At 27.5% G+C, this 28,000-nt stretch overlaps 9 protein-coding genes across 9 annotated transcripts; 5 read left to right on the top strand and 4 right to left on the bottom strand.

Annotated features, from left to right (window-relative positions):
• Positions 1 to 639: 639 nt before the first annotated feature.
• Positions 640 to 1,410, bottom strand: FG379_001475 (uncharacterized protein; the record flags this gene model as incomplete). Its single annotated transcript, XM_067327078.1, has 1 exon — positions 640 to 1,410. One exon carries the CDS (start codon positions 1,408 to 1,410, stop codon positions 640 to 642), a length of 771 nt encoding a protein of 256 aa, XP_067182554.1.
• An 849-nt stretch (positions 1,411 to 2,259) lies between these two features.
• FG379_001476 (ADP-ribosylation factor) lies at positions 2,260 to 3,072 on the top strand (the record flags this gene model as incomplete). Its single annotated transcript, XM_067327079.1, has 1 exon — positions 2,260 to 3,072. The coding sequence occupies one exon, from the start codon at positions 2,260 to 2,262 to the stop codon at positions 3,070 to 3,072; it is 813 nt and encodes a 270-aa protein (XP_067182555.1).
• A 406-nt stretch (positions 3,073 to 3,478) lies between these two features.
• On the top strand, positions 3,479 to 3,862 carry FG379_001477 (40S ribosomal S10; the record flags this gene model as incomplete). The annotated part of the gene is made up of 1 exon (XM_067327080.1): positions 3,479 to 3,862. The coding sequence occupies one exon, from the start codon at positions 3,479 to 3,481 to the stop codon at positions 3,860 to 3,862; it is 384 nt and encodes a 127-aa protein (XP_067182556.1).
• A 585-nt stretch (positions 3,863 to 4,447) lies between these two features.
• Positions 4,448 to 6,064, bottom strand: FG379_001479 (uncharacterized protein; the record flags this gene model as incomplete). The annotated part of the gene is made up of 1 exon (XM_067327082.1): positions 4,448 to 6,064. The coding sequence occupies one exon, from the start codon at positions 6,062 to 6,064 to the stop codon at positions 4,448 to 4,450; it is 1,617 nt and encodes a 538-aa protein (XP_067182558.1).
• A 907-nt stretch (positions 6,065 to 6,971) lies between these two features.
• Positions 6,972 to 7,376, bottom strand: FG379_001480 (actin depolymerizing factor-related; the record flags this gene model as incomplete). The annotated part of the gene is made up of 1 exon (XM_067327083.1): positions 6,972 to 7,376. One exon carries the CDS (start codon positions 7,374 to 7,376, stop codon positions 6,972 to 6,974), a length of 405 nt encoding a protein of 134 aa, XP_067182559.1.
• Positions 7,377 to 8,640: 1,264 nt separating this feature from the next.
• Positions 8,641 to 9,918, top strand: FG379_001481 (ULP1 like chllamydin domain containing protease; the record flags this gene model as incomplete). Its single annotated transcript, XM_067327084.1, has 1 exon — positions 8,641 to 9,918. One exon carries the CDS (start codon positions 8,641 to 8,643, stop codon positions 9,916 to 9,918), a length of 1,278 nt encoding a protein of 425 aa, XP_067182560.1.
• Positions 9,919 to 10,084: 166 nt separating this feature from the next.
• On the bottom strand, positions 10,085 to 10,714 carry FG379_001482 (uncharacterized protein; the record flags this gene model as incomplete). Its single annotated transcript, XM_067327085.1, has 1 exon — positions 10,085 to 10,714. One exon carries the CDS (start codon positions 10,712 to 10,714, stop codon positions 10,085 to 10,087), a length of 630 nt encoding a protein of 209 aa, XP_067182561.1.
• Positions 10,715 to 11,825: 1,111 nt separating this feature from the next.
• Positions 11,826 to 26,252, top strand: FG379_001483 (uncharacterized protein; the record flags this gene model as incomplete). Its single annotated transcript, XM_067327086.1, has 1 exon — positions 11,826 to 26,252. The coding sequence occupies one exon, from the start codon at positions 11,826 to 11,828 to the stop codon at positions 26,250 to 26,252; it is 14,427 nt and encodes a 4,808-aa protein (XP_067182562.1).
• A 209-nt stretch (positions 26,253 to 26,461) lies between these two features.
• Positions 26,462 to 27,925, top strand: FG379_001484 (DHH family; the record flags this gene model as incomplete). The annotated part of the gene is made up of 6 exons (XM_067327087.1): positions 26,462 to 26,560; positions 26,649 to 27,010; positions 27,058 to 27,178; positions 27,270 to 27,363; positions 27,418 to 27,728; positions 27,866 to 27,925. 6 exons carry the CDS (start codon positions 26,462 to 26,464, stop codon positions 27,923 to 27,925), a joined length of 1,047 nt encoding a protein of 348 aa, XP_067182563.1.
• Positions 27,926 to 28,000: the final 75 nt, after the last annotated feature.

Below are 28,000 nucleotides of genomic sequence, written 5' to 3' on the forward strand. Positions count from 1 at the left end.
AGTATTAATGAATGTTATGGTTCTTTTTACAGCGTATCTGGGAATTTAATAGGTATTTTGTTTGCTACTAAATGCAAATAATCTACAAGAGTGGAGAAATATTGACATATTAATAACAAGGACAGTTTGAACGTTATCGATACCAATGATAAAGTTCAATATTACTTTTATTCATATAGTGAATCATGTCTATGAAAAAGATTGTATATAGTTAACATTAAGTCGGATTTTACTAATAAAAAAAGTATTTAAGAAATAAAGGCGAGTAACACAAATAGTATCTCACCTCTATCTACTATTTCCATCATTCTCATCCTATTGTTAACAATATTGCTTTTTATTTCTTTGCATATACTTTAATTATAACAATGCTTGATAGCTTACGTTATATACCAATTATTACCAAAAAATCAAAGAAAATCAGGTTATTAATGGGATTTATGCGAGAGTTTTCTTTTTATCTCTGGTTACTTGAAACAAATCTTAATAATGAAATTTGATTTTATTATTAATAATGAGCTTACAGGTAATTACAAATAAATATGTATCTACTACATTAGATAAATTATTTATGATAGCCTGTCCAGACAGTTTGCATAAAGCCTCACTTATAAACAGTTAATGCACTGAAATTTAATATTAATTAAGTAATGGTACATCCTGACGCCTAAATTCTTTGCATATTGAACAATCATCTGGGCTGTGAAGACCTGCCATTAGGATTAGTTTTGAATGGAAATTGCTCAGGTATTCTATCGATGATTTTTTAATTGTTTCATTTGTTTCTGATAAATTTGTTTTGATGTTGCTAATTAATGATTTTTTAATATCCAAAATGTGATCACAACTATTTCTAGCATACTCTTTAATATTGTCGATGTGATCTGTGCAGCCCTTTGTAATTACGAGTTCTTCTTTGCTTTCATAGACATTTAGTGATTTGTCATTTTCATTTCCTTCTTTCACAATTTCAGACTCTTCTATTTTTATTTCTTCTATTAACGCAACATCAGTATTTTCGCATTCAGAATCACTATTTCTACTAATCTCATCTTGCTCTATCATAGAGTTATCAGAGTCATTCTTAAATTCATTCAATACTAACTTTGATTCCTGTGATACTAAATTTATCTCATTTCCTTCTCCATTTGAGTTTTCGTCACTCATAATAATTGGTTCACATACTATCTTATTTTGATTGTCGGTGCTATCCTCTTGTTTGTCATGTTCTTCGTTCCCAGTTGATATTTCACTAGATGACTGAATTCTAGAACCTACTTTTGAGCTAGACTCTGATAAACTTAGTCTCAATGAAAGTTCTTGAACCAACCTTTGGCTCTCTGAAGCTGCAATATATTCTGCTTCTTTTATAGCCCTTGCTTCAGCGTCATCAATTTCTATTTCGTCCATATTCATCTATATATACCAATATATTTAGAGTTTTAAGAGTAAAACTAAGGTTATATACAATAAATTAATCTTAATTATTTCTTTTACACAATAGTGTAATTTTTAGATTTACACTAATATTATCTCACAAATTGTCAATTAATTAAACTAATTACAAGTTTAAATATCTAAAACAAACTCTAACTCAATATTATTTATTTCAAAAATATTGATGTTTAATGAGTTACTTTTATTTTAGTGCAGATTCTCCCTTTATCTTTTTTTTTCAATGCTAGTTCACACTGCGGTCTAAACTATTTTACCAACAGTATAAATAATCTCAAATATTCCCGCCAAAGCATGCATACGATACTCGTACTGCCTCTGGCGGTAAAAAGTATGTAATCAATTTGCAATGCATGAAGGAGAGTCAAATGATAGCGAAGAATTTGATTTAAAGATATATATATACGTATAATATTTATTCTGAACACATTAATGATATAATATGATTTCATGCAATAAATAAATGTGCTACTGCTATGTATGTATTTTTATTCTCAACCCTTGTGATCTTAAAGTTTATAATATGATCTAACAATTACTTTAGAGCGCCAACATAAATCTTAATCTTAAATGTTTAAAATGCTGAACATAACATATAACAACTAAAACAAACTAATGAACTTGTAAAGTGTATGAAACGTACACTCTGAGTTAAAAATAAATCTGATAGCTTCAATGTTGAGAAAATATTGTGTAATGTTTGAAGAATTTAGAGTATTTTTTTTCCTCTAAATAAAATTTCCCCCTATAAAACAAACATAAACAAAATAATTTGTAAGTTACTAATAGAGCAAAGAGGAGAATATGCAGCTATTTAGGCAAAATCAGAAGTTAGGAGTAAATATAGTTCTTACAGGCCTATCTGGGGTTGGAAAAACCACACTTTTATATTCATCATTATTTGGAGGACTTGATGCAGTGCCTAAACTACAGAAGACAGAAAGCTTTAATTTCGAAATACTAAATTATATGGGAAGGTCATTATTAATTTGGGATACATCTGGAGACGAGTCTTTTATAAAGAATTTACTGCCAATTATGTTTAATACGATAAAAATAAGAGCAGTAGTTTACGTCGTAAACATATTACAAGGTGAAAAATTGGTATTTGACGAAATAAATAATGAATTAAGATCCTTGTTATATAGTCAGCAGTTAAGTAGTTGTAGATTTTGCATTTTATTCAACACATTCGGTTTTGGATCAGATTCGTGGCCCAAGCAACCTGCCGAATTCGCGAGTTTACTTGGACTTTGTTATCTTCCGCCACAAATAGACAATAGAACAAAGTGGTTTATTGTGGATGCATCTAAGGGATTCAAAGACAATGGATGGAAAATGGCGATAGAATTTATCTTATTTGGTAGCATACCAAATATACCTTATTATACTAATGTACCTGACTTTGAACTAACACCTGTACATAGTTATTATTCACAGTATGACGGTAAAACACCATACGGTTATTATTTTCAACAAATAATACCAAACACATTTGGGCACTGCCCTGTTCAAAATATAGCTACAGACAACAATGAACAAAATATCGAGTCTCAGAAAAAGGAAAAGCCTTCACTTTTTTCTAGATTGTTTAATAGAAAGAAAAAAGCGCTTTAATATGGCGGTGTTTTGCCTCTAATAATTTAATGTTAAGCCTAGATTTAACATTATATATTATTATTGATTGTTCATTAGAGGTAAGTTTAATTTGTATTGATATTTTAAACACTACAAATGGCGGCTCAAATAAATGTTAAATAAAGCTTCCTACTCTAATTTATATTACCATTTTTCTTGTCTGTGTATAGGATAAACAAACACTTGTCTCAAGGCGGGCAAATTATTGGTACTATTAAACAAATAGTTTAATATAGAAATAGTTTATAGTCATTTTAAATATATTTCATTTTTCAAAGTTGAATAATACAATTTTGAACCCTCCTGTAGAAAACAATTTACAAACAAAAGAAAATTAAACCTAAGGATCTTTGTTGTTTTTAAAGAATTGTAGCAGGAAGTGAACATGTCTTCTTATGCAGTATGTGGCTCCAGAGCATCTCTGGTTTCCAAAAAGAACCAAAGAGCTATATATTCTTACTTGTTTAAAGAGGGGGTTATAGTTGTACACAAGAATCCAAATGATCCAAAACACTCCGAGTTAGATATACCAAACCTTCAAGTCATGCTAACAATGAGATCTTTATTGTCAAAGGAGGTTGTTACTGAGAAGTTTACTTGGCAACACAACTACTACTTTTTGACAGACGAGGGTGTTGAATTTCTAAGACGCTACTTGGACTTGCCTGCATCGGTCTTCCCAGCTACTCATACAAAAAAGGTTCAGGAACGAATTGGGAGATCTGATAATCAAGGTAGAGGTTTTGGGAGAAATAGAAACAACCACTGAATATTTTGATTATCACTAAAAGATATCTATTCATTTAAAAATAGTGAAGTATAATAAATTAGAAATAATTATATTTTATTGAAATAACATTATTTTTCGTCAGTTTATTTGCCCTATTTAATTAAGTATTTCCATTTTCTACAGTGTATCATCCATTATGTTAAACTTGCCATTTACAACTGAAAATTGAAATGTTTACTAATCGCTTGTGTATACCAGTGTGAAGGAGTTACCTGTGTTGAACTCTTGGTCTCTTTTCTCTAAAGTGTGAATGATGGACGGATTGATGTAAGGGTAGTAGATGGAGATTGCTGTAGTAGTAGATACCTATTTGTTTCCAGTTATTTCGTAATTAAAGAGCTATATGTAGTGCACCACTATTATTTCCATAATAATACATTGAATATTTTCTATCGATAAATATTTTTTGGTAGTTTAAGCTTGCTTTTTTTAACACCAATTTTTATAACAGTTATTTTATATTAGTGTGAAACGATATAGGAGGTTGTCTGTATTCATGTAAACGGTAATTACTAGTGATCATACAATTGTTTTTGCCTTTTATGTGGCAATTTAAAATACAGGTTAAATAGCACCAAATAAATTAGACCATTTAATTATGTCAGTACTTATATCATTGTCAGAAGAGTAACTTGGCTTAACTAATTTAAGAGAGTCTAAAAAATCTTTGATATTGATAGGTCTAAAAGCTTCAGAGTTAGGGACATTCTGAATTCCATTATATTTTTCCAAAGTTTCATCATATGAAAATTCTGCGGCTTTAATACAAAGATTTTTGATATCACTTCCATTCCAACCATCAATCTCTTTTGCAATTAAATGGAGATTTTCTTCGCTAAGTTGGCAACCACCATGAGTATTTTTATTTAAAATGTGTTGAATTTGTTTAACCCTACTTTCCAAATCAGGAAGTGGGACTAATACCCTTTTGCTAAGTCTTCTTAATGCTGCATCATCTAACATGTCGGGTCTATTTGTGGCACCAATAACAACAACGATCTTCGACATATCACTTTGAACACCATCTATCATTTGTAAGAATTGATTTTTTATTCTTATATTATTGTCATCATCTTTACTACTTCTTTTACTAAAAATACTATCTATTTCGTCTATAAATATTATAGAAGGGGCTGAGTATTCAGAAACCATAAATAATGTCTTAATTATGTTCTCTGTTTCACCATAAAACTTACTCATAATGCTACCTGGAGAAACGTCGTAAAAAGAAGCTTTGCATTCACTTGCAATCCATTTAGCTAACATCGTTTTACCAGTTCCAGGTGGACCAAAGAGTAATATCCCTCTTGGAGCAGAATGTAAACCTACGTGCAAATCTGGCCTTTGTATTGGATTAATTATTTTATCTCTAAGCATCTTTTTAATGTTTTTCAAACCTATAACATCTGTCTCACTTATAAAGTTTTTTGGCTCTGTCCTTATACTCAATACCCACTCAATATGTTCCAATTTAATGTTGCCATTAATACTTAGTGCTTTAAATAAGTCCTCAGCCTCCTTATTTCTACTTGTTGCGTTTACTTTGATTCCATCTTTACCAACATAATTTAATAAATTATTACTATTTCGATTTTTTTCAATATTTTCTTTGTTGTAACCATTTTCAAAAATCTCTGTATTACTCTTAACATATTCAGATAGTCCAGTTGTAAAATATTCTTTTGAATTTGTTGATGCATTATTTGAATATGTATTTGAATATCCATTCGCTTCATTTCGAATATTCTTTTGATTACGTAAATCCTCTAAAACCATATAGTTTGAAAAATCTGGCTCTTCAGAGTTATAAATCAGATCTAGAACCTCATACCCTTCATCTCTAAGTTTATTTACCAATTTTTCACTTTCATTCTTATAATCAATATTTTCAACTTTCTTACAGTTACCTTCTGCCATAGATATTGACCACTTAATAATATAATTATCATTTAAATATGGGCTTATGCTATTTCTTAATAATATATCTGAATCGGTATCTAGCTTTTCCTTTATGCTCATTAATTTTAATCCTCCTTTAAATGATGATTCACCCCAATTTAAATCTATTTTATCTAAACCATATTTTTTAAGTAATTCCCAGCATTTCCTTCTTTTTACATTTATACCAACACCTTTTGATCTAAATAACTCACACAATTTTTCATATTCTTCTTCATTCATGATCAATAAAAGACTATTCAACTTATAGCTTCATTTTTTTCTCGTTTATTTCCATAAAAAATAATTAGTTTTATATCTACTTGTAAATATGCACATGAATTCTAGGGCGCCAATATAATAATCCCTTTAAGGCTCGTATTTAAGCAAATATACTGAAAATAAATTTAGTTCAGGTGTTGCTCAATCTTTTTGTGTGTTATTGTAATGTGACTTTAACATCATATTGGCTTTATTTCATCATTTTTACTTCTTGGTCTTATAGACATAATGATAGAATTATTTGTCGAATATAAAGTGAAAAGTATCGTATTTTAAAAACATTATTTTCTAACGACAACTTAAACATTGAACTGTAACTTAGTAACAGTAGTTAGTGAATGCATGATTAAACTGTGAGAGAAGCTGAGAGTTTTTATTTTTTTTTTCAGTAGTTGCATATAATATTAGTCGGAAGTCTATTTAATCCTAAGGCAGCTATTTTCAATGGCATGGCCAATAGTTTGAAATTTCCGATCGTTCTCATCCATTTCTGTAGTTCGACTTGTAGACAGTGTAGTTATCTATGACTCCCTTAAAGGAAAAAACTGGAAGGTACTCGTACAAAAAGCGATCAGTACGTATACGAGTAAAATACACAAGTGACGTAGTCCTTGTATTGTTGCTATTTGCATAATAGAGAAATAAACAAAAATTAACGTTAGGGAATCTGGAGCATTATCACTAGCATCATTATTCAGGACTGTTTAGACTAGTAATGTAGATAAGTAAATGAATGACTTAATATTCTACTACAACCTTCAATATGAACTCTAATATATTTTTCGTACCAAATTATTACTACTCCGGCAAATAATAAATAAAGCACCGAGTGGAAGTTATTGGAACAAACAATAATATCAGTAATCAATTAAAAGTATTGTTCAGTGACTGTTTTGTAATCCAAATCAGACCTTTCAGATGCCTGCAATAACTTCCCATGTACACCCTCTAGCTTCTTGACAAATCCATCCTTAGAAGAGGCGAATACCATGCGGTCCTTGACTTTAGCATTTTCTGGGGTGTACATTAAGAAGATTAACTTTGGATTTTGACCATGGGGGTCTGGCAAATCAATTGTTGCATAGAAACATTCGTACTCTGGAATAGCAGCTAAGAAATCTTCGTATGTTTCTTCTGGTCCAGATGCTTTAAACAGTATTATATTTTCATAGGATGAATCCATCTTATAAAGTAAGTATCTGTGTAGCTTTCTAATTTTCTGTTTCTGAAAAGCATCTACACAGTCTTGATGAATCTTAACACCTGAAGACATTTTTATTACAGTTAACGTTGGAATAAAAAAACTTTATTTCAATAGTAAAATATATTATAATGCTGAATTTATAATAATGATTATTAATTATTTTGTAATATAATTAATAATTAAAACGGTGCTATTAACACGTATCCTGTTATTTCTATGCACGCTTATACCTATTTATGAGGGTTATTTGTCCATTTTATATCCTTAATACATGTAGATATTTTTTTTAGACGTATAGATTTTAATACTTGCTGTCTAATTTGTTGTTGTTTGGCGCCAAGAAAAGTAACTATTATGTGTGTATGATTCCTTGTATAAACTAAGAATGAACGAAAAATCAAAGCAGTAGCTTTATTCTACGTGTATTTACAAGCCGATAGTAACACAAAATAAGTGTTATAAGAATATTCATTCTGAGTTATATTCATATTCACTGTTTCTTACCTTTTATGTTTTCATTTATTGTATTCTTTTTAATTGTTTACTATATGGAAAATAGAAAAAAAATACCAATAGGACTTAGTATTCAATAAATAACAAAATTAGTGTTATTTGTCAAAGGGAGGATCATTTAATTTGTTTTTTGTTGGGAATAAATGCTAAAATATACGGTGGCATACCAAAAGAAAATCGCTAAAAGTGTGGATACCGTGTGAATTACAAATTATAATTATTGATTTTAACTAAAGGAGCAGATTATTCACACACTATTAAATATTAACAAACGTGTTTTTACTCTAGTTATTCTCTAATGAAATGAACAATTTGAATGTCCAACTAATTTAGCTTATTTTTATAGAAAATGAAACTATATACAATGGGAAAAAATGTTAGCGCCCTTTAGTTTGCCCTGCCAATTTAAAGTCTTGAATATATGCATAAAAAGAAATAAAATATTCATTAAGAGAGAAAGAGTCAGGCTACGATAATTATATGTTAATTTGACTTTCAAACTGTTCTTATAAGCAAGTATATTGAAATAGGGCAGTAATTGAGTTAATTGTGAATTTAATAGAGGTGATTAATGAAATAAAGTAGTTGAATTAACAAACATGATTAATTAGATTTATTTGTTATTTAATCACAGATATTGTAATTATAACTCTTGAAACAAATGAATACGTTTTTAGTAGTGTAATGCAAATATTTAATGTTTGTATACAAATTTCAAAAAGAGTCAAATTAATTTTTATAGGGAGAATATAAAATATTTATACATAGCCAAATTCGTTAAAATAAATGTTTTAAAGTTTGATGTAATTGTACATAAAATATGAAGAAAAAAAAGTTTAGTGGCAGTTTGCCACTAAAAATAATGAATAATGACAGGATTTTATCACAATATATGAACATAAACACAGGATATCGACAATTATATACGGGTAACAGTGACTACTTGAGGAATGTTAGATTACCTACAAGAGAAGGCTTAGAATTTGACTACAGTTATTATAATTCAAGTAATTTTTTTCCAAGTGGAATTTTAAATATAAATAGAAGAAATACCTGTATTAATGAAATTAAAAATAGGTGTAATATTATGCATTGCGAAAATGTCAACAAGAATGAATTGTTAAGAAATTCAATAGATTACGTGAAAAAGTTGTCTATTTCAAATAACAACAAACTTGACATTTTAGACAAACAGTTAAATAGACTTGCTGTTTACGAAGAAAAATTAGAGAGTAAAAGAAGAGAGTTTAAGAAAATAGTATATGGGTTTGACGACTATGATGACAAAGATCTAAGTGAGGGACAAGATAGTAAAGAAGTGCACGCTACTATTTATAAGTACCCAATAAAATTCTCCTTAGAAGAAACTAATTTAGCCATGAAATATTTATACGAATATAAAAATACGGATTATGTAATAACAACTAATAAAAGAGCTAATTTAGAGCTTAGCATAGAAAACATCAAATGCTTAAAACCACAAAGATGGTTAAATGATGAGGTTATTAATTTTTATTTTTCTTTGTTGCAAGAAAGAAATGACAGAGCAAATAGTTGTGGAAGTAAGCCTAAAATATGGTTCTGGAATACTTTTTTTTATTCGAGACTTACTGCAAATCAAAATGGTAGTTCTGGATATTGCTATAGTAATGTATCAAGATGGACAACCAGAAAGAAAATTGATATTTTTAATTATGACCTAGTAATTATTCCGATCAATACAAACAATGTTCACTGGACTTTAGGAGTGGTTAATTTTGATGAAGATTATATTATGTACCTTGATTCTTTAGGTGGAAAATACCAAAATCATGTTGGGTGTTCAAAAATGTCCGAAATGTTTTACAACAATATGACTAGATATATACATGATGAACATCTTGACAAGAAAAAAAAAGAATTTACTGGAAGCCTCAAGCATTATACCATTTTTAAATATCCTGTTCCTCAACAACAAAATGGATCGGATTGCGGTATATTCACCTGCATGTTTGCTGAATGTATATCTGATGGTCGAAGTTTTGACTTCAATGTTGAATCTATAGATGATATAAGAATCAATATTTTAGTTGAATGTATTAGAAATTCAATTCAATAACATTTTTTTTTATCAATTTTGATATACATATCTTTGTTTAGACGCCATGTGTTTATTTCACTTATCCTCGTTTATAATTATTGAATTAGAGTATAAAACACATATTATTTATTTGTTCTTTGTTTTTAATTAAAAATAGAATTAGTTTAGTCCTTTAATAATGAAACTACAAACCTTCTATTACCCAGGAAGTTATGTCGATCCATGATGTGCATTTACCTGTATTTGTTATTCCAATCGTAAAATACCTTAAGTCACATGAATTTAAAAATGATTCCATAAGTTTGTACTGAAAAATGCCATCTAAATTAATTTTTAATGAAGATGGTGCAGTTTCCAAATGATCTGACGTTACTGTTGCAATTGAAGATATTTCAACAATGGTCTTTGGATCCTTTATTAAATATGATGCTCTTGAGCATAGATCAGAGCAAGCAACCATAAGTGTTAGGTTAAGTTTATTCTCCTTACAACCACAGTGTGTTGTGTCACAATAGGTATTTACGTTAATAACTGAATTTGATGACATTCCATATTTAATCTTATTTTTGTACTCAGATAAATCAAACTGTACCACTAAAGTTGAACCCCATCCTGTATTTGATGATACCATAACTGGAAAATACATTGCATTTCCAGAGTATTCCCAACAAAAATTTGAATAGGTATTAATTACCGTTTGAGTTACAAAATAACTAGAAGGCTTAAAAGTCGCATTTTTAACGTAGCTCTTAAATAATAAAAAACTAAAGGTAATAAATACCCTGAATATGTATAACTTTAACCTAATTTTCATTAATAGCTAATATATATTCCAAATATACCTCATTCTTATATTTTGTGTTTTCACACAAAAAAAAGAAATGCCAATTTAAGCGCCATTTCCGTTTATTTGCTTTTTATTAATCTACTACTTTTAATTATGGATCTCATGACCCAATCTAATTTAAATATTGAATTTGAACAAATATTTACCGAAATATTAAGTGTATATATTGGTTGTTTTTTAGTTGTAATTATTTGTTATCGGTTTTTAGTGGCTTTGCCATTTTACTACTGTTATTTTAATTTTGAAAATAGATACTAGTTTGGCCAATTAAATTCTTGTTTAAATAAAATAATTAAATTTTGTTTACAGGTCTACTAATTTATTTTGTCTAACTAGTAACTATTTATGTTTTACCTAGTTGAATAATGAGGAAAAAAGGTAATGTTAGATATAGAGGAAAAAATTAAGTAGTTGATTTCCAAATTCAATACGACGTAAAATTAGAAATAAACTAAATTAAACAAAATAAACAACACACATTTTAAAAATTGTTCCAATAATACAAATTTTACATTACATCTAGTTAACCATAATCCGCATGTAAATACAAATGGCGCCAACGATTTATATGATTAAATACTTCATGGATTTGTAGGAGGGGTGAAGAGTATAACGGAAAGAAAATTAGAGTAGGATTAAAAGCGTAGTATAAAGGCTACATGTTAAAAAGGTAAAAGTTTGTTACATAGCATATAAAGTGATGGCTCGTGAAAGATCTGGATAGTTTTTTTTGTATTGTGCTTTGTAATATATTAGGCAATACAGAAAAGCAAGTTAGGATTCATAAATTGAGAGCTATTAGAAAAAAGTGTATGTACTACACGGACTCATTTTTCCTCTTGAATTTTAAAATATATTTATCTGAAAGTAGAATATATATAGAATAAATAGTAGATTTACATGTAAATTTTTTTGGTGATTGACGTATAAAGGTCTAAGTTGAATAATGGCGAAAATTGATTATTCAGGTATTTGAAAAGAAAGAAGACTAAGGATTATGACATTTTATCTTTAATTAAACTAATAATATCTGATTTTGTTGACATTGTTTTTGTTAGGTATTGATAGCAAAAAAAAAATGTTTAACTACTGCAGTAATATTACAGAAAGAGTTCTATACTCTACGATAAAAAATGTAATGAATAGTGTATTTACAGATTTTGAGAAAGAACAATTATCGGCGTCCTTGTTTAGTGGTAATTTTGAGATAAGGAATTTAAATATAAAACGTGAATTATTTGAAAATATATCATTTCCAATATGTTTAAGTCATGGATTGGTAGGAAAAGTGAATATAGATATAGTTTGGAGAAAAATATTTACTCAAGAATTCGTAAAAATAAGAGTAAATGATGTTTATTTAATATTCAATATGATAGATATGAAAAAATGGGATGTTGAAATGTTTGAAAAGAATTGGACAAATATTAAAACAAATTTGTTAAAACAAGATGAGTTTATGATGTTTTTAAAAAGTTCAATAGCATCTAATTTTATGAAGCAATTGGGAAATTTTTTTATATCAAAAATACAAATAGAAATAAAAAATATACATTTTAGAATAGAAAACGTCGTTAGGAAATACATGAATACCTTTGTAATAGGATTAAGTATAGAGAATATATTAAGTCAAAATTGCAATGAGTACTGGATTCCACTAGATAATGATAACAGTGATTCATATGAATCAATTCAAAACTATCGCCACAACAATATTAATAGTGTAAATGCGTGTGAAAATGAAACAAATACAAATAAGAATGGAATATTGTTTAACTATCTAAATAAAAATATTAAAGATTCATCTTCAGGAAGTAATAAAGAAGCAACTGAACTCGATATTAACAATATAAAATCGATTGTCAATAACAACTTTGACTATTTAATTTATGGTAAAAGCCTGGGAGAAGATGTCAATAAAAAGGAGTTTGAATATATTTTGGACGAGATCATAAATAAATCAAAGTCCATTTACGACATGAGGGATAAGTCAAAAAGAAAAATTAACTTTTGGTCTAAATTAAAATATAACACACCTTTGAAATGGGTTTGGAGCAATATAAATCACATAAAGAATAATGAGAGTGATAAATCAATTGGTGATAAAAATGACAATAGTGAATTAAATGTCAATAATAGACAGGAAATTAATACGCGTGATATAAGTGATTCCAGTGGCAAAAATGATAGTAGTGAAGATAGTTGTAGCAAGTATCAAAACAATTACATTGGAAACTACTACGATCACAGTTTAATACATCCTTACCCAAATAGATTTGGTTTAATTAAGGAAGTAATAGATAAATATATATTTTTAAAGGAAAATAAGGAAATACATGAATACAAAAAGAACAGATTGGTAAATGGGAATATATTAGCAGATAATGAAATATATTTAAAATCATTCAAGGTTATCAATTTTTCGATTTATGTTGATACTTTAAAAGTGGATTTTTCAAACGATGACTCAAGTTCTGCGTGGAGTAATATAATAATTGATAAACCAGATGCAGAAAAGATATCACTTTTAAATGACATATCTTTAAAGGAGTCGTCTATTCATAATTATATCATACATCCACACAAGCTTGAACTTAGACTTAGATTGAGCCCACAAATTTTAAATTATGATGATAATTTATTTGCATCTGCATTAAATGATCGTTTTTATGTACTTAATCAGGACAAGGATAATGAAATAATTCCACTTATATCCTCATACTTGGTAATTGATAGTTTAAATTTAAATATAGAGTACGAGCAAATTAGAATTTTATTAGAATTTGCAGATTATTCTATATTTTTATTTGGTGACTTTGAGGCCGGATCTTGTCCTGTAGATTACCATAGTTATCCTGACGAAAATACAAAAAGAGAGTACAGACTTTCTTGGCTTGATTTTTTAATCGGAAATAAAGATAGAAGCTGCCATGTAATTTGTGATATTGAAAATAAATATAATGTTTATTCACTAATTAAACTTAGAAATGATGTGTTTAAGTGCTTAAATTACTCCATCTATTACACGTTAAAATATAAAGATATAATTAAATTAGATTCTAAATCAATTCATGAATTGAACAATTTAAGCGCACACAAAACGAACAGTAGTGTTGTTAATGAAAATATAAATGACAACTTCAATTTAATGGAATTTGGTATTGGTTCGGTCTCTAAGGATATCGATTTGGTGAATAGCTTCGAGAAGAACCAGAGAAAGAACATAATTAACATTAGTGAGGATGATAAAATAAAAGATAATCTTTTTCAGTTTGTATTATCAAGAATAGTAATTGGACAAAATGAACATTACTTTGATTCGTTTAACATAAGTGAAGAAGCCAGTATGAAACACTCTGAAATAAAGATAGATGACAGAGAGAAGGAGGTAATTGATAACAGTGAAATAATCAATAAAACAATAGAGAACACAAAAATAATATTATCTAATAAAACAATTCCAGTATATGTTAATTTGTTTGATATAAATTCATATCTCAAAAAGGAAGATAGTAAAAAGAACCAAATAATCTATCATACCTGCCTTTTTTCATTGGCATTTAGTATATTAAATCTTTCATTAAATTATTCAATTGATTCTAAAAAGATTATAACAAAAGTTGATAGCTTCTCGGGAATTAACACAAATGAATCAACAATACTTGGAAGAAGAAACATAAGATTGAATTGTATGGATCTCTTTGTTCAATACAAACACTTTATGGAATCAAAAAAATCAGAGGTTACAGTGGCTTTGGAAAATTCATTTGTTGTTGTTGAAAGTGATAATCAAAATTCATTTAATTCAAAATGTTTACTCAGAATTGGGCCTAATATTCAAAACAGTGAACATTGTAAACAAAATAATGAGTTTGAATACTTGGTATTCCACCCAATTCTTCACAGGCCAAGTATATATACAGGAACTAGTATTTGCAATAAAAAACCATATAGAATGTATGCCAATAGTAACTGCAAATTAAATCACTTTGATAATGAAATATGTGAACATATTGGTGGCTTTTGGTTCACAATTGGTTTAAATGGGAATTTATTTAGAAAAACTCCTAGAATTTCAGTAAACGGTAAAGTATTTGGAGAGATATCATTAATGGGTTCTTATGATGTGTTAGGCAACTTTTTAGATCCAATAATTAATCATTTAAGTCCTAAGCAGAGAAATACCTATTTGAATAAAGCCAGTAGAAACATCATTAAAGTAATTAAGAAAGGTCAGCAACTCGTAAATGAATATTTTGCTGATAACAATCTTGATCTTTATGACATTGAGGAAGAGGATTCATATGTATGTAAAAAGAGTCTTCCTAATTACATTTATATAGATATAGATGCAAAGGCAAAACAGTGTTTATTTCTTCCTATTTTAAAAAACTCTCAATTAAAAGATTATAAAAATCAGGCAGTTCATAATGAACGTGATAAAAATTCACATACTGTTAGTGGTGTTTACTGTATTGATCTTGGTAAAATGGAGATTAAGGTTGGAAGCAAGGATGATTTGAAAAAAGATGTTTATGGTAGTAAAAGTAATTTTAATAAACAAAATACGGTAAAATTTTACATGGACAATATAAAAGTATTTATATCAAAAATTTCATTAAGTTATCTAAGTAGTGTTAGAGAAAGTGATCTATACATAATTAATTGTGATAATAATAATGAAGTAAACAATGTTGACAAAAGTTTATTTAAAGATAATGAATCAAATGTATTTGAATGTAATTCAAGGTATATACTAAAACCACAGGATTTGATTTTTAGTATTGTTAAACATGTGGCATACAATTCACTAGATAAACGTAACGAGAAAGACTTGAGAGAGTATATTTTAGGCTTGGAATTTTACTTAAATTTGAAGGAAAATACATGTGTTGAAATAGATACTACCGATTTGGATTTACATAATATAACCGAAATAATCAATTATTTTATGGAATTTTACTCGAGGTACAATATTATTAACTACTCAGAGATATTGATCAGTAACAGCTCAGGGGAGGAGCCGTATTTTAGTACGGATCAAAACGTAGTTGGGGTGATTTACGATAGTTACAGTAATATTGGTGAAATATGTCATTCAAAAAGTCACGGTTATAAAAATATAAGGTATGATGAAAATATGGATAGTTGTATAACATTTAACTCTGAAAATGAAAGCAATGAATACATTTTATTTGGAGAGTATGATAATATAAAGTTTTCAAGCAGTATCGAATTCATTTCGAAAGTACCTGAAGTTAAGATAACTATAAATTCTGACAGAAAATACAGAGAAATGATTGGAATGGCAATTAAAGATTTGTCTTGTGTAAGATTAGTGGTAAACACAATTGAATTCTTATTTATTGACTGCGAAAAGAACTCCAATTCAGGGATTTACATATCAATAGGAGATGTATGTTTATCAGGTGGAATATTAAATAGAAACTCGTATTTTCTGGTTCCATTAGTGTATCCTATATCTGAAAATGTTTGTAATATAACAATAAAATCATCGGATTTGAAGAATATTGATAGGTATAAAAATTTTACTGGAATACTTTTAACAAATTCTCATATAGATATACAAATAAGTAGTCCTAGATTCATAGTATATTGGGAGTTATACGGTATTATTTTAAACTGGGTAATAACATTCTATTTTAAATCGATAGCTATTTATCTTACTAAAAAAATTGATATTGACAATATTAAATCAATTTTTGTCGATAAAAATCTGATTAGTTCGGCAAAAAGATCCCCTTTATCATCTATTAAAGCCTATAATAATAATTCTACTGATAGCAAGGTTCAGTTTGACTGTTTTGACGGAGAAAATCGTGCAGATGAAAACAAAAAAGGGAGTAATATTGAATTATCGAAAAGTGATGTAATACAACTTCTCTCAATATTGAATCTGAGTATACATTTTAGGAATGTGACAGCAGTTCTTCCTTGTACTCTTTCGGATCCAATACAAATGATTATAACCGAAAAACAATCTTACTCAAACAATAGTAACTCCTCATCCTCTTCTGCTTCAGCCTATTCCCAACATTCTGTTCCAATATCTGCATCTGCAACAGGAACAAATAGCGATAGAAATAATTTCAGTGAATCAGGATCATTCTTTAAAATTGATATTTTAAAATCCCTTTTGGCTATTATAGAATCTGATATAATATACTCATTTAGTGTTGAATCAATATTTGAGATTGAAAACAAGACTAACTCAACTAGTAAGCTAAAGTATAACCACTTTAAGAGTTCTTTTGAAATATTAAAGGGAAATATTCAATTTGGAAGATCAATTACTCCCAGATTTATATTAGATCAACTTAACTCGATTTCTCAAGATGGAACTTACTTAAACAATTTAAATACGGATAATAGCCGAAATAGGAATATATTAGGAAATAAATTTATTAAGTCCTTTGGAGTCTTTAGTACCTTAAACTCTGATAATTTGCACAGAACTGAATCAGATGGTAATTCCAGTAATAAAAAGGATTCAGAATCCGTGTCAATTTCCAATAAAACTGAAATAAGAAGAAATAACACTATGTTTGACTTTAATCGTGATAATATAAGAGATAAAACACACGATTGTTATCACGAAAAGGAAAATTGGTATCATACAAACACTCTTAGATCGTACCACTTGCCAAAGACAAATCAAACCAAATATATAATAATGAAATTGGAAAATATAATTAATTCTTATCTTTGTGGATTTAACATAGACTATATAAACACAAACAATTACAATATAGTTTCGTCTTTAAGACTTAAAATAGATTATTTAACTCATCAATTTAACGACTTTAATGAGACTAAGGACTGTGCTGAAAAAATAGGCGATAATGTAAATTATGATGTAAACCCAGCCTGTTTGTTATATGTATTTTTGGAAAATCTAGATATCAAGGTAAATACAAATGATCTTTTGCATCTAATTAATATTTTTGACACGTATTATAGTATGATACAAAATAATCTATTTATTGACTTATCAGAAAATGGTACAGACTTATATTACGGTTCTTCAAATTTGGATTTTCTAGATTCAAATATTGATTTAAATAGTGAAAATAGTTCAAAATATAATGTTGGCTACAATTACCAGGTTAATACAAATAATAAAAATTCGTCAATGCTCAATTATTTACTTTATTTATTTCCATCCATATTTTACTCGACAGTAACAAGCTATAAAAAATTTATATCCCAGTTTAAGGTTGAAGGCATTAAAATTCACTACATCCCAACAAATCTCTTCTCTAACAAGGACGGAGTTCTGATAGATGTTTCAAAATCACAACTTGGAATATTTATTAATACTGAGTCACCAGATGTTAGTTTTCTTTTTGATACATTTCCATTCTTAAAATATACCAATGATAATTTTTGGCTTTTATTTGATGAATATGAAATGAAAGAAAAAGAATTAATGATACCATATTTTTCCATAAATAGTATTCCAATTCTTCCAATACTTCCGAGATCAAAAGATGTATTTTTCGGGATGATTTTTGAATTTAACAAAATATCGGTACATATTTACAACAATAAATTCATGTTTTATGACAATTTTATCGAGCCTTTTGACATAAATATAGTATCTGTTTGTAAGGGAGAGAAGGTAAATATTAAAGAAATAACTAAAGAAAAAGTTATACCAAAATGTAATATAGATATTTCGTGGATAAATGTGACATTAACTCCTGAATATGTTAGATACTGGCTTAATTGTCTGGATAACTTTAGTGAAGTTTACAATGTTTACTATAAAAAATTAAATAATACAATTAATTTGACTCATAAACAACTGTTCTTGTACAATGAATTACGCAAATCAATATTACTTGAAAATGAGGATAGATTAAATCCAGAGCAAATTATTTCCCGTAATGCTTCCGCAGAATATGAGCACCTTATTCATTTAAATAGTACTAACATCCACAGAGATTATCAGAGTAACTTTAACACTGGTACAAGAAACATTGGTAGTATTGCTAATAGTATTACTGGTAATGGAAGTTTTTTAAGAACTATAAGTGGCGACTGCAGACGAATAAACGATGGAGGTACAAACAGCTCAAACTTTATTTTCTATAATGATACTGGACAAATAATTGCAATACTAATGCCTTACTTTATAAGTAATAACAAAATAAGAGGGAGGTCGCAAACCATAAATAAAGAATTTTCAAGAGAGAGCAATTTGTCAATGTCCTACGGAGGAAAGAGGTCAAGTCATTTGAAATCTTATAGAGAGAACATTTTTGATAAACTGCTTATTAGAAAGAAATCATTAATAAATAATAAAAATTTAACGTCTCAAGACTCTGAGTTGTCTAATGTAAGTAAAGTGGCATACAATTTGAACTATGTTTGGAGATATATCAAACCAAATAAAAAGATATCCTTAAGTAGAGATGAATATGGAAATATCTATCCGGTTGTTATTAGAATAAGAATTTTGGATGAAATATTTGATATTCACAATATAAAAATGGACAAGGTTAATATGGAATCAATATATTTAACTATTTGCGAGGAAAATAATATTAGGATACCATTGTTAATTAAAACAGATATAATGGACAATAATTCATTTTTAATTTCCATCTCTTCTAAAATATATATTTCAAATAAAACGAGTAATATACTCAGATTTTTACCAAATTTTAAAAATGTTGAACAATTCCTTAATAATAGCTATTTTATTCCACCAATAAATGACACCCCTATTCCAATTCCTAAATATAATAATATTTATTATGAAACTAGCTCCAGAAAGTATATTGATCACAATTATATCATAGATATATTGGATTCAGAAATAATAAAAAAAGGTGATCTATATGATTATATTAATGTATTTATTAATATTAATAATTTGAATAAAAATATTTCTATTGATATGTTTACTCTATATTTGAATCCAAATACATTTACATGCATGCCTTTGTGGGCATGTGTACCGGTATTGAATATAATAAATAAAAAACGTGAGACTAAATATTATCCACTTAAAGTAGTATTAAATAATATATGGCTAGAAACACTAAATAATAATTTAAATAAGAATTTTAACATTAAAATCGAGCGTGATGGTACGGAAAACCAGGAATTATTAGTTAAAGAGATATTAAGTTATAGTAAATCTCTTGGTAATCAATATAAGAGGGTTTATATTGATTTAATTAATTTGTCAAGAATAATAATTCCTTTAAGATCGTATAAACTCCTTCTTTCTCCAAGGACAGCAAAAAGAAATAAGAACACATTTGAATCAATAACAATTCAATTAAAAAAAAGGATACTGGAAAATAATGAATTAAATTCAAGTAATACGGTTTCTCTTTGCTCTTCAATATGCGAATATACACTAAATAATTCAAAAAACAGTTTTCCACTCTATGTAATTAAGTTTGAAGTTCCGTTAATAATAACAAATAATCTTTTAATCCCAATACAAATTTCATTTAACAAGGATAAACACAAAGCCAATACTTCACTTGAAAAATTAACGGAAATGGAATTGAATGTAGTTGCAAGTAATTATGAAAGGGGTGATAGCTTTAATTACTCAAAAGAATATAATAACACAAATAATGGAATTGAGCTAAGTGGTGATTTTGATAATTCTACAAATGATGAAAAAAATAAGGAGAGAAAAGATGAGAGTAATTTTAACCAGCTGTTAGAACAAATAATAACTTTAAATTATCAAGGTAAGTCTTATATAAAAGTAAATAACAACGAGAGGATATTAGTTGAGTCAATCCCAAATAATATGAATCTAAGCTTATTAGATGTTTCGTTTAATAAATTCTTTGGCTTTTATAAATCGTCTCAAATACCTATATACTACAATTCATCTGGAAAAGAAATTGATAAAAACATGGTGGTACCATTAAAATTTTACAATGGTTATAAATTATTACCAAAAAATCAAATAGGAAGAATTAATAGTTTAAGTACAGTTCTAGTGAATGAATTTTTACCTAATTCAACATGCATTAACTTAACATTTGAAAAAAATAAGACATCATATATATCTAAGGATTTCATACCAAGACAAAAACAAGATTACACTTATTATACGGATAATTTATTAAAAATAAATTCAAACATTGATATCTTAGATATTATTGATAATTTAGATAATTATACAATACCTACTCCATGGAACGGTTATATGTGCCATAAATACAATACATGTAAAATTAGAATAAGTATTCATGCATCTTTATGGATAAATAATAGGCAAAATATTCCAATATATGTACTTCAAAATTCTAGTCTATCTTCTAGATACAGAATAGGATCAAATGAATTTAGGATATTACCTACAAGCAATGGCAAAACAGATATATCAATAGCATTAACTCCAGAAATATCAAAAAAGTGTCGTTCACAATTTTTCCATATAGAGAGACCAAATGTAATAGGGACAATAACTGTTCCTTCAAAAAAAAGTTCTAACTTGCTTCACAATGGCGATGGTAACGAGAATGATGATTTAAGTGGCAATCAAATTGGTTTACTTAAGGATTTATTTTTTGAAAATATTGGCTTAAAACTTAGTTATTGCGTAACAACAATTAATAATTCATCTAATTTACCTAATTTTATGATTAATTTATACAATAAATATACAATAGTTAACTACCATAATTTACCATTTTGGATTAGGGAATGCAAAAAAACGAGTCATTGGGTTTACATACCACCAAATATATCAATACCATTTCATCCTCCTACAAATAAAGTTAATTCTGAGGTTGAAATCACATTTTTAGATCCAAAAATAATTTCTGAATATAAATTAAAATATAACATTAACTTAAATGATATAATACAATATAAAACATTGCCATTGTCAATAGACAAGTTATGTGATATTCAAATTCGGCTTGTTTCATCTATAGATAATATTCCAATTTGGAATGGTAATAGTAATATCGATAATAGTTTTGAAGATAATGAAGTAGGTAATCTACACTTTAATTATATATTATCTTCAATTTCAATATATTCAATAAATTCATCAACATCATATCAAATAAATGTCTATCCATCTCAGATACCGGACTTTAGTATTGTGAATGAGACCCCATGCAATATTTTTATAAGGCAAATAAATACGGAATTATGGAATAACATCAACCCTGTTTCTGACTCAAACTATGCACTTGTGGATCCTTTTGGAGACCATATGTTGGAAGTGGTTATAGGTGTGAATTCAAATAATATAGATAATATAAAAACTGCTAAGAACAGGAAATACCACACGACAGATCATGTTCATAATATTGAGTATCTAACTTATAGTGATTATCATAAAATACCAAATTATCTATATGGAAATTATAAGATAAATGCATGGTACAAAGCAAAAACTACCTTCAATTTAAATAAAGTCCTGTCACATTCAAAGTTATACATCCCTGAACATAAAAAAATAATTTACTTTGTGATACTTATAGAAAATGGAACAAGAGTAATTAATATTTCTTTTGATAGCACTTTGTATAAAAGAAGAAGAAACGAAATTAGGAGCAATTATATAAATTATGTTAACACGAGAAAAGATTGTTCAATGCCAAATGAAGTCAACAATTATAATGATATTAATGATGAGCATTATGTCGAAATTGAATGTGAGAACGGTCATGAAAATGACAAAAATGTGGAAAATTTAAATAAAAACAGCAAATCCCTAATAAAAACAATTGGGAATAGATTAAAAAATACTAAAAGGGGTAAACACAAATTTAAAAAGATTATAGACGAAGATGATGCCGAACTTGAATATGATGATATTTATGAGAATCCTGTGATAGATAATGGAGAGAATATTGATAAAAACGAGAATAACGCATTTGTTAGGTCACATCAAAATTCAGAAGCAGACATACATAGAATAACAAGTGATAATAACTTAGAAAATGGTACATTTCAAAAAAACAGCTTCGTTTCCTCATTTGAAACAGATTTATCTCAAATGAGTAATTCTAATTTATCAAGGATATCATCTGGTCATAATATATTTTTGCTTGTTGATAAAATAAGACCGGAAACAAAAATATCATTTGAACTAAGAATAAATTGTGATGGGTTAGGGATATCATTTTTATCAAATAGTAATAAGGAGATAACATACATGTCTTTTCAAAAAATGAGTATAACCATAGAAAAATCTCTATATAACTTAGATCAATTTCATATTAGATTTAGAATAATGGAATTTCAATTAGATAATCATATAACAAGTTCAGCTGAAAATACAATAATTAGAAAGGCAACTCCCAGTGAATTTTTAAGGTTATCAAAACTGAAAAGTGAAAAAAAGAAAGGTTACTATTCCCAGCTAATAAAAAAAACATCAAACTTTTACTATGGTAACGATAGAGCTAATGTTGAAAATAAAAACGGAATAACTGATAATGATAACAATAAAGAATTAGATAATGTATTGAATATAGAAAATTATTATGGGATGGAATCGTTATTTTCTGTGGGTGTATTAACTTTAGGTGAGGGAACAAAGAAAAAAACCGAAATAATAAGAATACATAATAAATTATTAAGTTATATGAAATTTGGATCTGAAATAAATAATGAAGCGAAAATAAAAGAACAGAATATAAAAGAAATTTTATGTATGGAATCGTTTCTGGATGTCCAATACAGCATAATACTAGATAATAATAATGGTATATCAAACAAGTATGGGAGTAATGGTGTAATAGAAATGCCATATTTTTATTTTTGGATATATCCGTTAAGTATACATTTAGATATAGACACATTGAAAGAGATGGTATCAATATTAGATTTATTAATAAATCGTATATTGTCTCCAACAGAAGAATTGGAAACAACAAAGACAGAAGTTCAGACATTACCATTGATAGAAAATTTAAAATCAGCATCTAGATATGTTTATATTCAAATATTATTAATGAATCCAATACAAATATTATGTTCAACAAGCAAGAGCACGTGGAATGTATCGTCAAATCAGAGCAGTAATTATATTGATTGTTATAATGTAATGAATAATATAAATAAACTGAAAGAAAATGAAATCATTATTAAGAAAATAATTAAAGACCATAACATTTACTGTTCACAACATAAAAGTCATGCAATCAATTATAAAATAGTAAATAATTTTGTTGAGCAACATTTAAACAATGAGTTATTTATTGATCAAGAAAGAAACAAAAATAATATTATACTTACAATTAATGATGAGAAAATAAACAATAATATCAATAATGATGCGAATTCTAGTAATATTAATAAGAATGAAACAATTAAAGATCAAATTCAAAGTAATTTGACGTTAAATAGAACAGGTACTGAGCTTATATTAAATATTCTTCAATGGCTATCCACAATGCCATTTTCAAATGTACCTATAGAGTTTAAAGGCGTGGTTAATGAATCAATATTTATGGATAGCGAAAAATGTATGAATCAGGTAGGAGATTTATATAAACAACAAATATATTCACATATAGGTAAAATAATTGGTTCTATAGATTTGTTGGGTAATCCAATAGATATATATATACTGTTAAAAGAGGGATTGTTAGCGTCCAAGTACCACTTTGATTTGTTCAAAAGAGCAAATAAATTAAAGGAAAGAATAAACAAAAATATGGAGAAGAAGATAATAAAAAACAAGGATAGCGATTATATCAATACAGAAAAAAGCAATAGTATCGTTGATTACATTAATCACCGAAGTAACAATACTGATATCCTAGATTTCTGCAACTACAGTCATAGTAGTAACATTGACGAGGAGGTAGATAGATTTATAAGGGAAAATAAGTCATTGGTGTTGAAATATAATGCAGAGTTAATGTCAAAAATAGTATTATTCTCAATAAAAGAAATACTAATTGGACTACAAATATTAATTGTAACGTGGATGGCAGTTATATCGCAATTTATTGCTAGAATGACAAGTGCAGCAATACATTTATTAGAGGTAACTTATCTGCTCGATCAAGATTCTTTAATGAGTTATTGGTACGGCACACCATTATATGTAAACCGTTATTTAGCAGATAATCCAAAAAACTTAATAGACGGTCTACACAAGGGTTTATTGCGTTCATTTTTGATATTATTAAGTATTATGATAAATTTTTGGAATATTCCAAGAGGAATGAAAAGACAACATGGAATTGCAGGTATATTCATAGGTATTGTAACATCAATAATAAGAATAATACCAGCAGCGTTTGCTGCTTTTATTTCAATATTTTATGGTATATCTTCGGGAATAGTCCAAAGTTTGAGAACTAAAATTGAAATAAAACACATAAGAAAGTTAAGAATAGTATATAATGATTCACCAATATTACCTTATAATCCAAATCAGAGCATAGCAAATATAACGTTAAGTTCATTAAAATTGCTAAGTAACTTAAAAGAATCAAAAGTAATAACATACATTCCTTTTCAAACAATAGAAAATAATATTGATAACATTATTATAAATAGAAACAATGAAGAATTCATTGATGAAAATATTATGGGTAAGAAATTTTTGATATACAATTTGTTAACTAATAATGATGATACATCAACGAGTAAGTATAACGGTTTGATAATACTAAAGGATTGTATATCATTGTTAAAATTTGGCAAAATAGTATGGATAATACCAATAATAAATATAACAAGAATTAATTTATATTTAGTGGTAAACAAAGTAAACTCTGAGGAAAAAAGTAAGAGGATAAATATAAAGAATATATTCGCTGGAGACAACAATAAAAATATTAATAATGATGGTAGTAATAATAATATAAATAATTCTAATTTCATTGATGCCAAGAGTCATATATTTGATATTATCAAAGATGACGTGCATAAAAATGTAATACACGATTATAATAGCAAAAAAACATTTGAGTTTCATTTATTCATTAGGTCTGATAATATTATTCAAAACGAAATTTCAAAAAGTAAATTTAGTTGTTTTTCAAATACCAAAAATATTGGCAATAATTTAGATACATTAAATACAGTTATTAATGATAATTCAAATGGTATGAACGCAACCTTCAACAAGAATGGCAAGATAGTTAACTTATTCTCAAATAAAAAGTACATTCGTCAGTTTTTACTTCCTAAAAAGGTCAATGATGTGCAGGTAAACAAAAGGTTAATAATCAATAGCAAAATGAACATCAAAACTAATAATAAAACACTTAATGATATTTTTAACAAAGAAATTACCAGTCAAAATAGCACTAGTGAATCAAAAAATATTACAAGTCACAGTATCATTGACATGTATTCTAGAAAGAGTTCTATTGTTTCATTCGCGTCGTCACCATCCTTAAATAATCAATTTCCTATGAGTTCCTACAAACTCTTCACTGAAAAAATAATATTTAGTGTTCAAAATGAGTGCGACGCATCTAACATCTTTTCATTACTTTCAAAGTATATAAACTCCGAATGAACAATTAGATAATTAGATTAGAAAATAAACAAGTATAACTATTGTTTAAAAATGTATGCATAAAATCACAAGCTAACCCGCCTTTTTTTAATTTATTTGGCACTTGTGCACATTAAAAGCCAAGAAAGAGAAATCAAATAGGTGTAATTCCCCATTTATCTTTAAAATTTCTGCCGTTTCCTGACGTAAATTGTAGTGAAAATGCAATAATGGATACTGATTTGAAGGGATACCTGGTGCAAATTCAGAGAGAGGCTAGAAAAAATACTAGAATAAACTATATATTGGGGAATACAAGCGGTGATCTCGTAAGTAGTAGCAATAGATTTGAAAACTGTGAAAATTAATAAACTAAAAATTATTCCTTTTTCAATGTTTTGACCACTTAAAAACAAGGACTCAGTGGTTTCTGCAATATCATATTCAAAATTACTTAATGTGATAAATTTTCCAGTTAATTTTGAAAATGATACAAGAACGAGAATTTACGGAAAACATGTACCTATATTAAACTTTAATAAAGAGAGCATAGGACTAAAATTTGCTTTAATTGAACTAATAAATTATTTCTCGGAAAAAACTGCTAGTGTACCAATTAATATTTCTGAATTTTCATTTATTTTCTTTGATGATATAAGGACAAGTTTAATAGATAAAATTGAAAATAGAGATGCAGAAGATTCAAGTAGTTTTTCAAATGATAAAGGTCCTTTTATAACTCTAGTAGATCACAATGTTTTGGATAATTCGCAAAAGTTGTAAGTTCCTCTCTTCGAAAATTAAATAATTCTGTGTTATATTTTAGTTTTGAGAACAACATAGTATCTATAGTTGACCATCACGAGGACGATAATACAACTAAATCTACATTTAGACTTTCAAAAGGTACTAAAATAGGGAGTTGTTCAACATTAATTGGAAAACTTGTAAGTTTACTTAGATAAATAAATATTTTAAAGGAATATTCACATTAAATGTGAATAACTTTTTTCAACAACAAATATCTTTTAATATCAGTGGATGGATTGCCATAATGATGGTAGATTGTCAGATGAAGACTTATTGGCAAATAAGTATTATTTGTTAATGTTGATAGGAGCAATATTAAAGGGTTAGTTATTTTACTTTATTTTTTTCACTGAGATTAACAGGTTACACATTAAAGATACTTCAAATTTTGATAAGCGTTCATTAAACAAAAGATGGTGCTTATTAGATAGTCAAATACATAATTGGTTGTGCAATAAGACAAATATAAGCAATAAAGAGTGCATGAATTTATATAAAAACAGACTTGAAAACTCAAACAGAAACACAGTTTTATTGTTTAAAAATGATTTAACGGATTTATTTAGCATGGACTATAAACTTTTTAGTTACAAGAATGATAGTTTTAATGTAGGATATTCAAGTTTTGAGATCAATATTACGAGTATAATAAACTACTACGAAAATAGCAAATTTAATGAAAAAGCTGTAAATTATATGAATTTTAAGAACTTAAACGTATATATACTATTGAGTACATTTGTACTAAGTAACAACAGTGATACTAGTTATTTTTCACCGGCCGAGAAAACTATATACAATGATTTATTAACAGACAAACAAAGGGAGTATCCAGCAATAATAAAGCAAATAATGATATTCTCGAGAGAGCATTGTGCTCTTAGTGAAATCTTGAATGGTATAAATACGATATTATTGTTAAAAGAAATAGATACCAATTCTAACAATACTATTAACAA

The sequence above is a fragment of the Cryptosporidium bovis genome, assembly GCF_009768925.1.
Source record: "Cryptosporidium bovis isolate 45015 chromosome Unknown contig_22, whole genome shotgun sequence".
Lineage (NCBI taxonomy): Eukaryota > Apicomplexa > Conoidasida > Eucoccidiorida > Cryptosporidiidae > Cryptosporidium > Cryptosporidium bovis.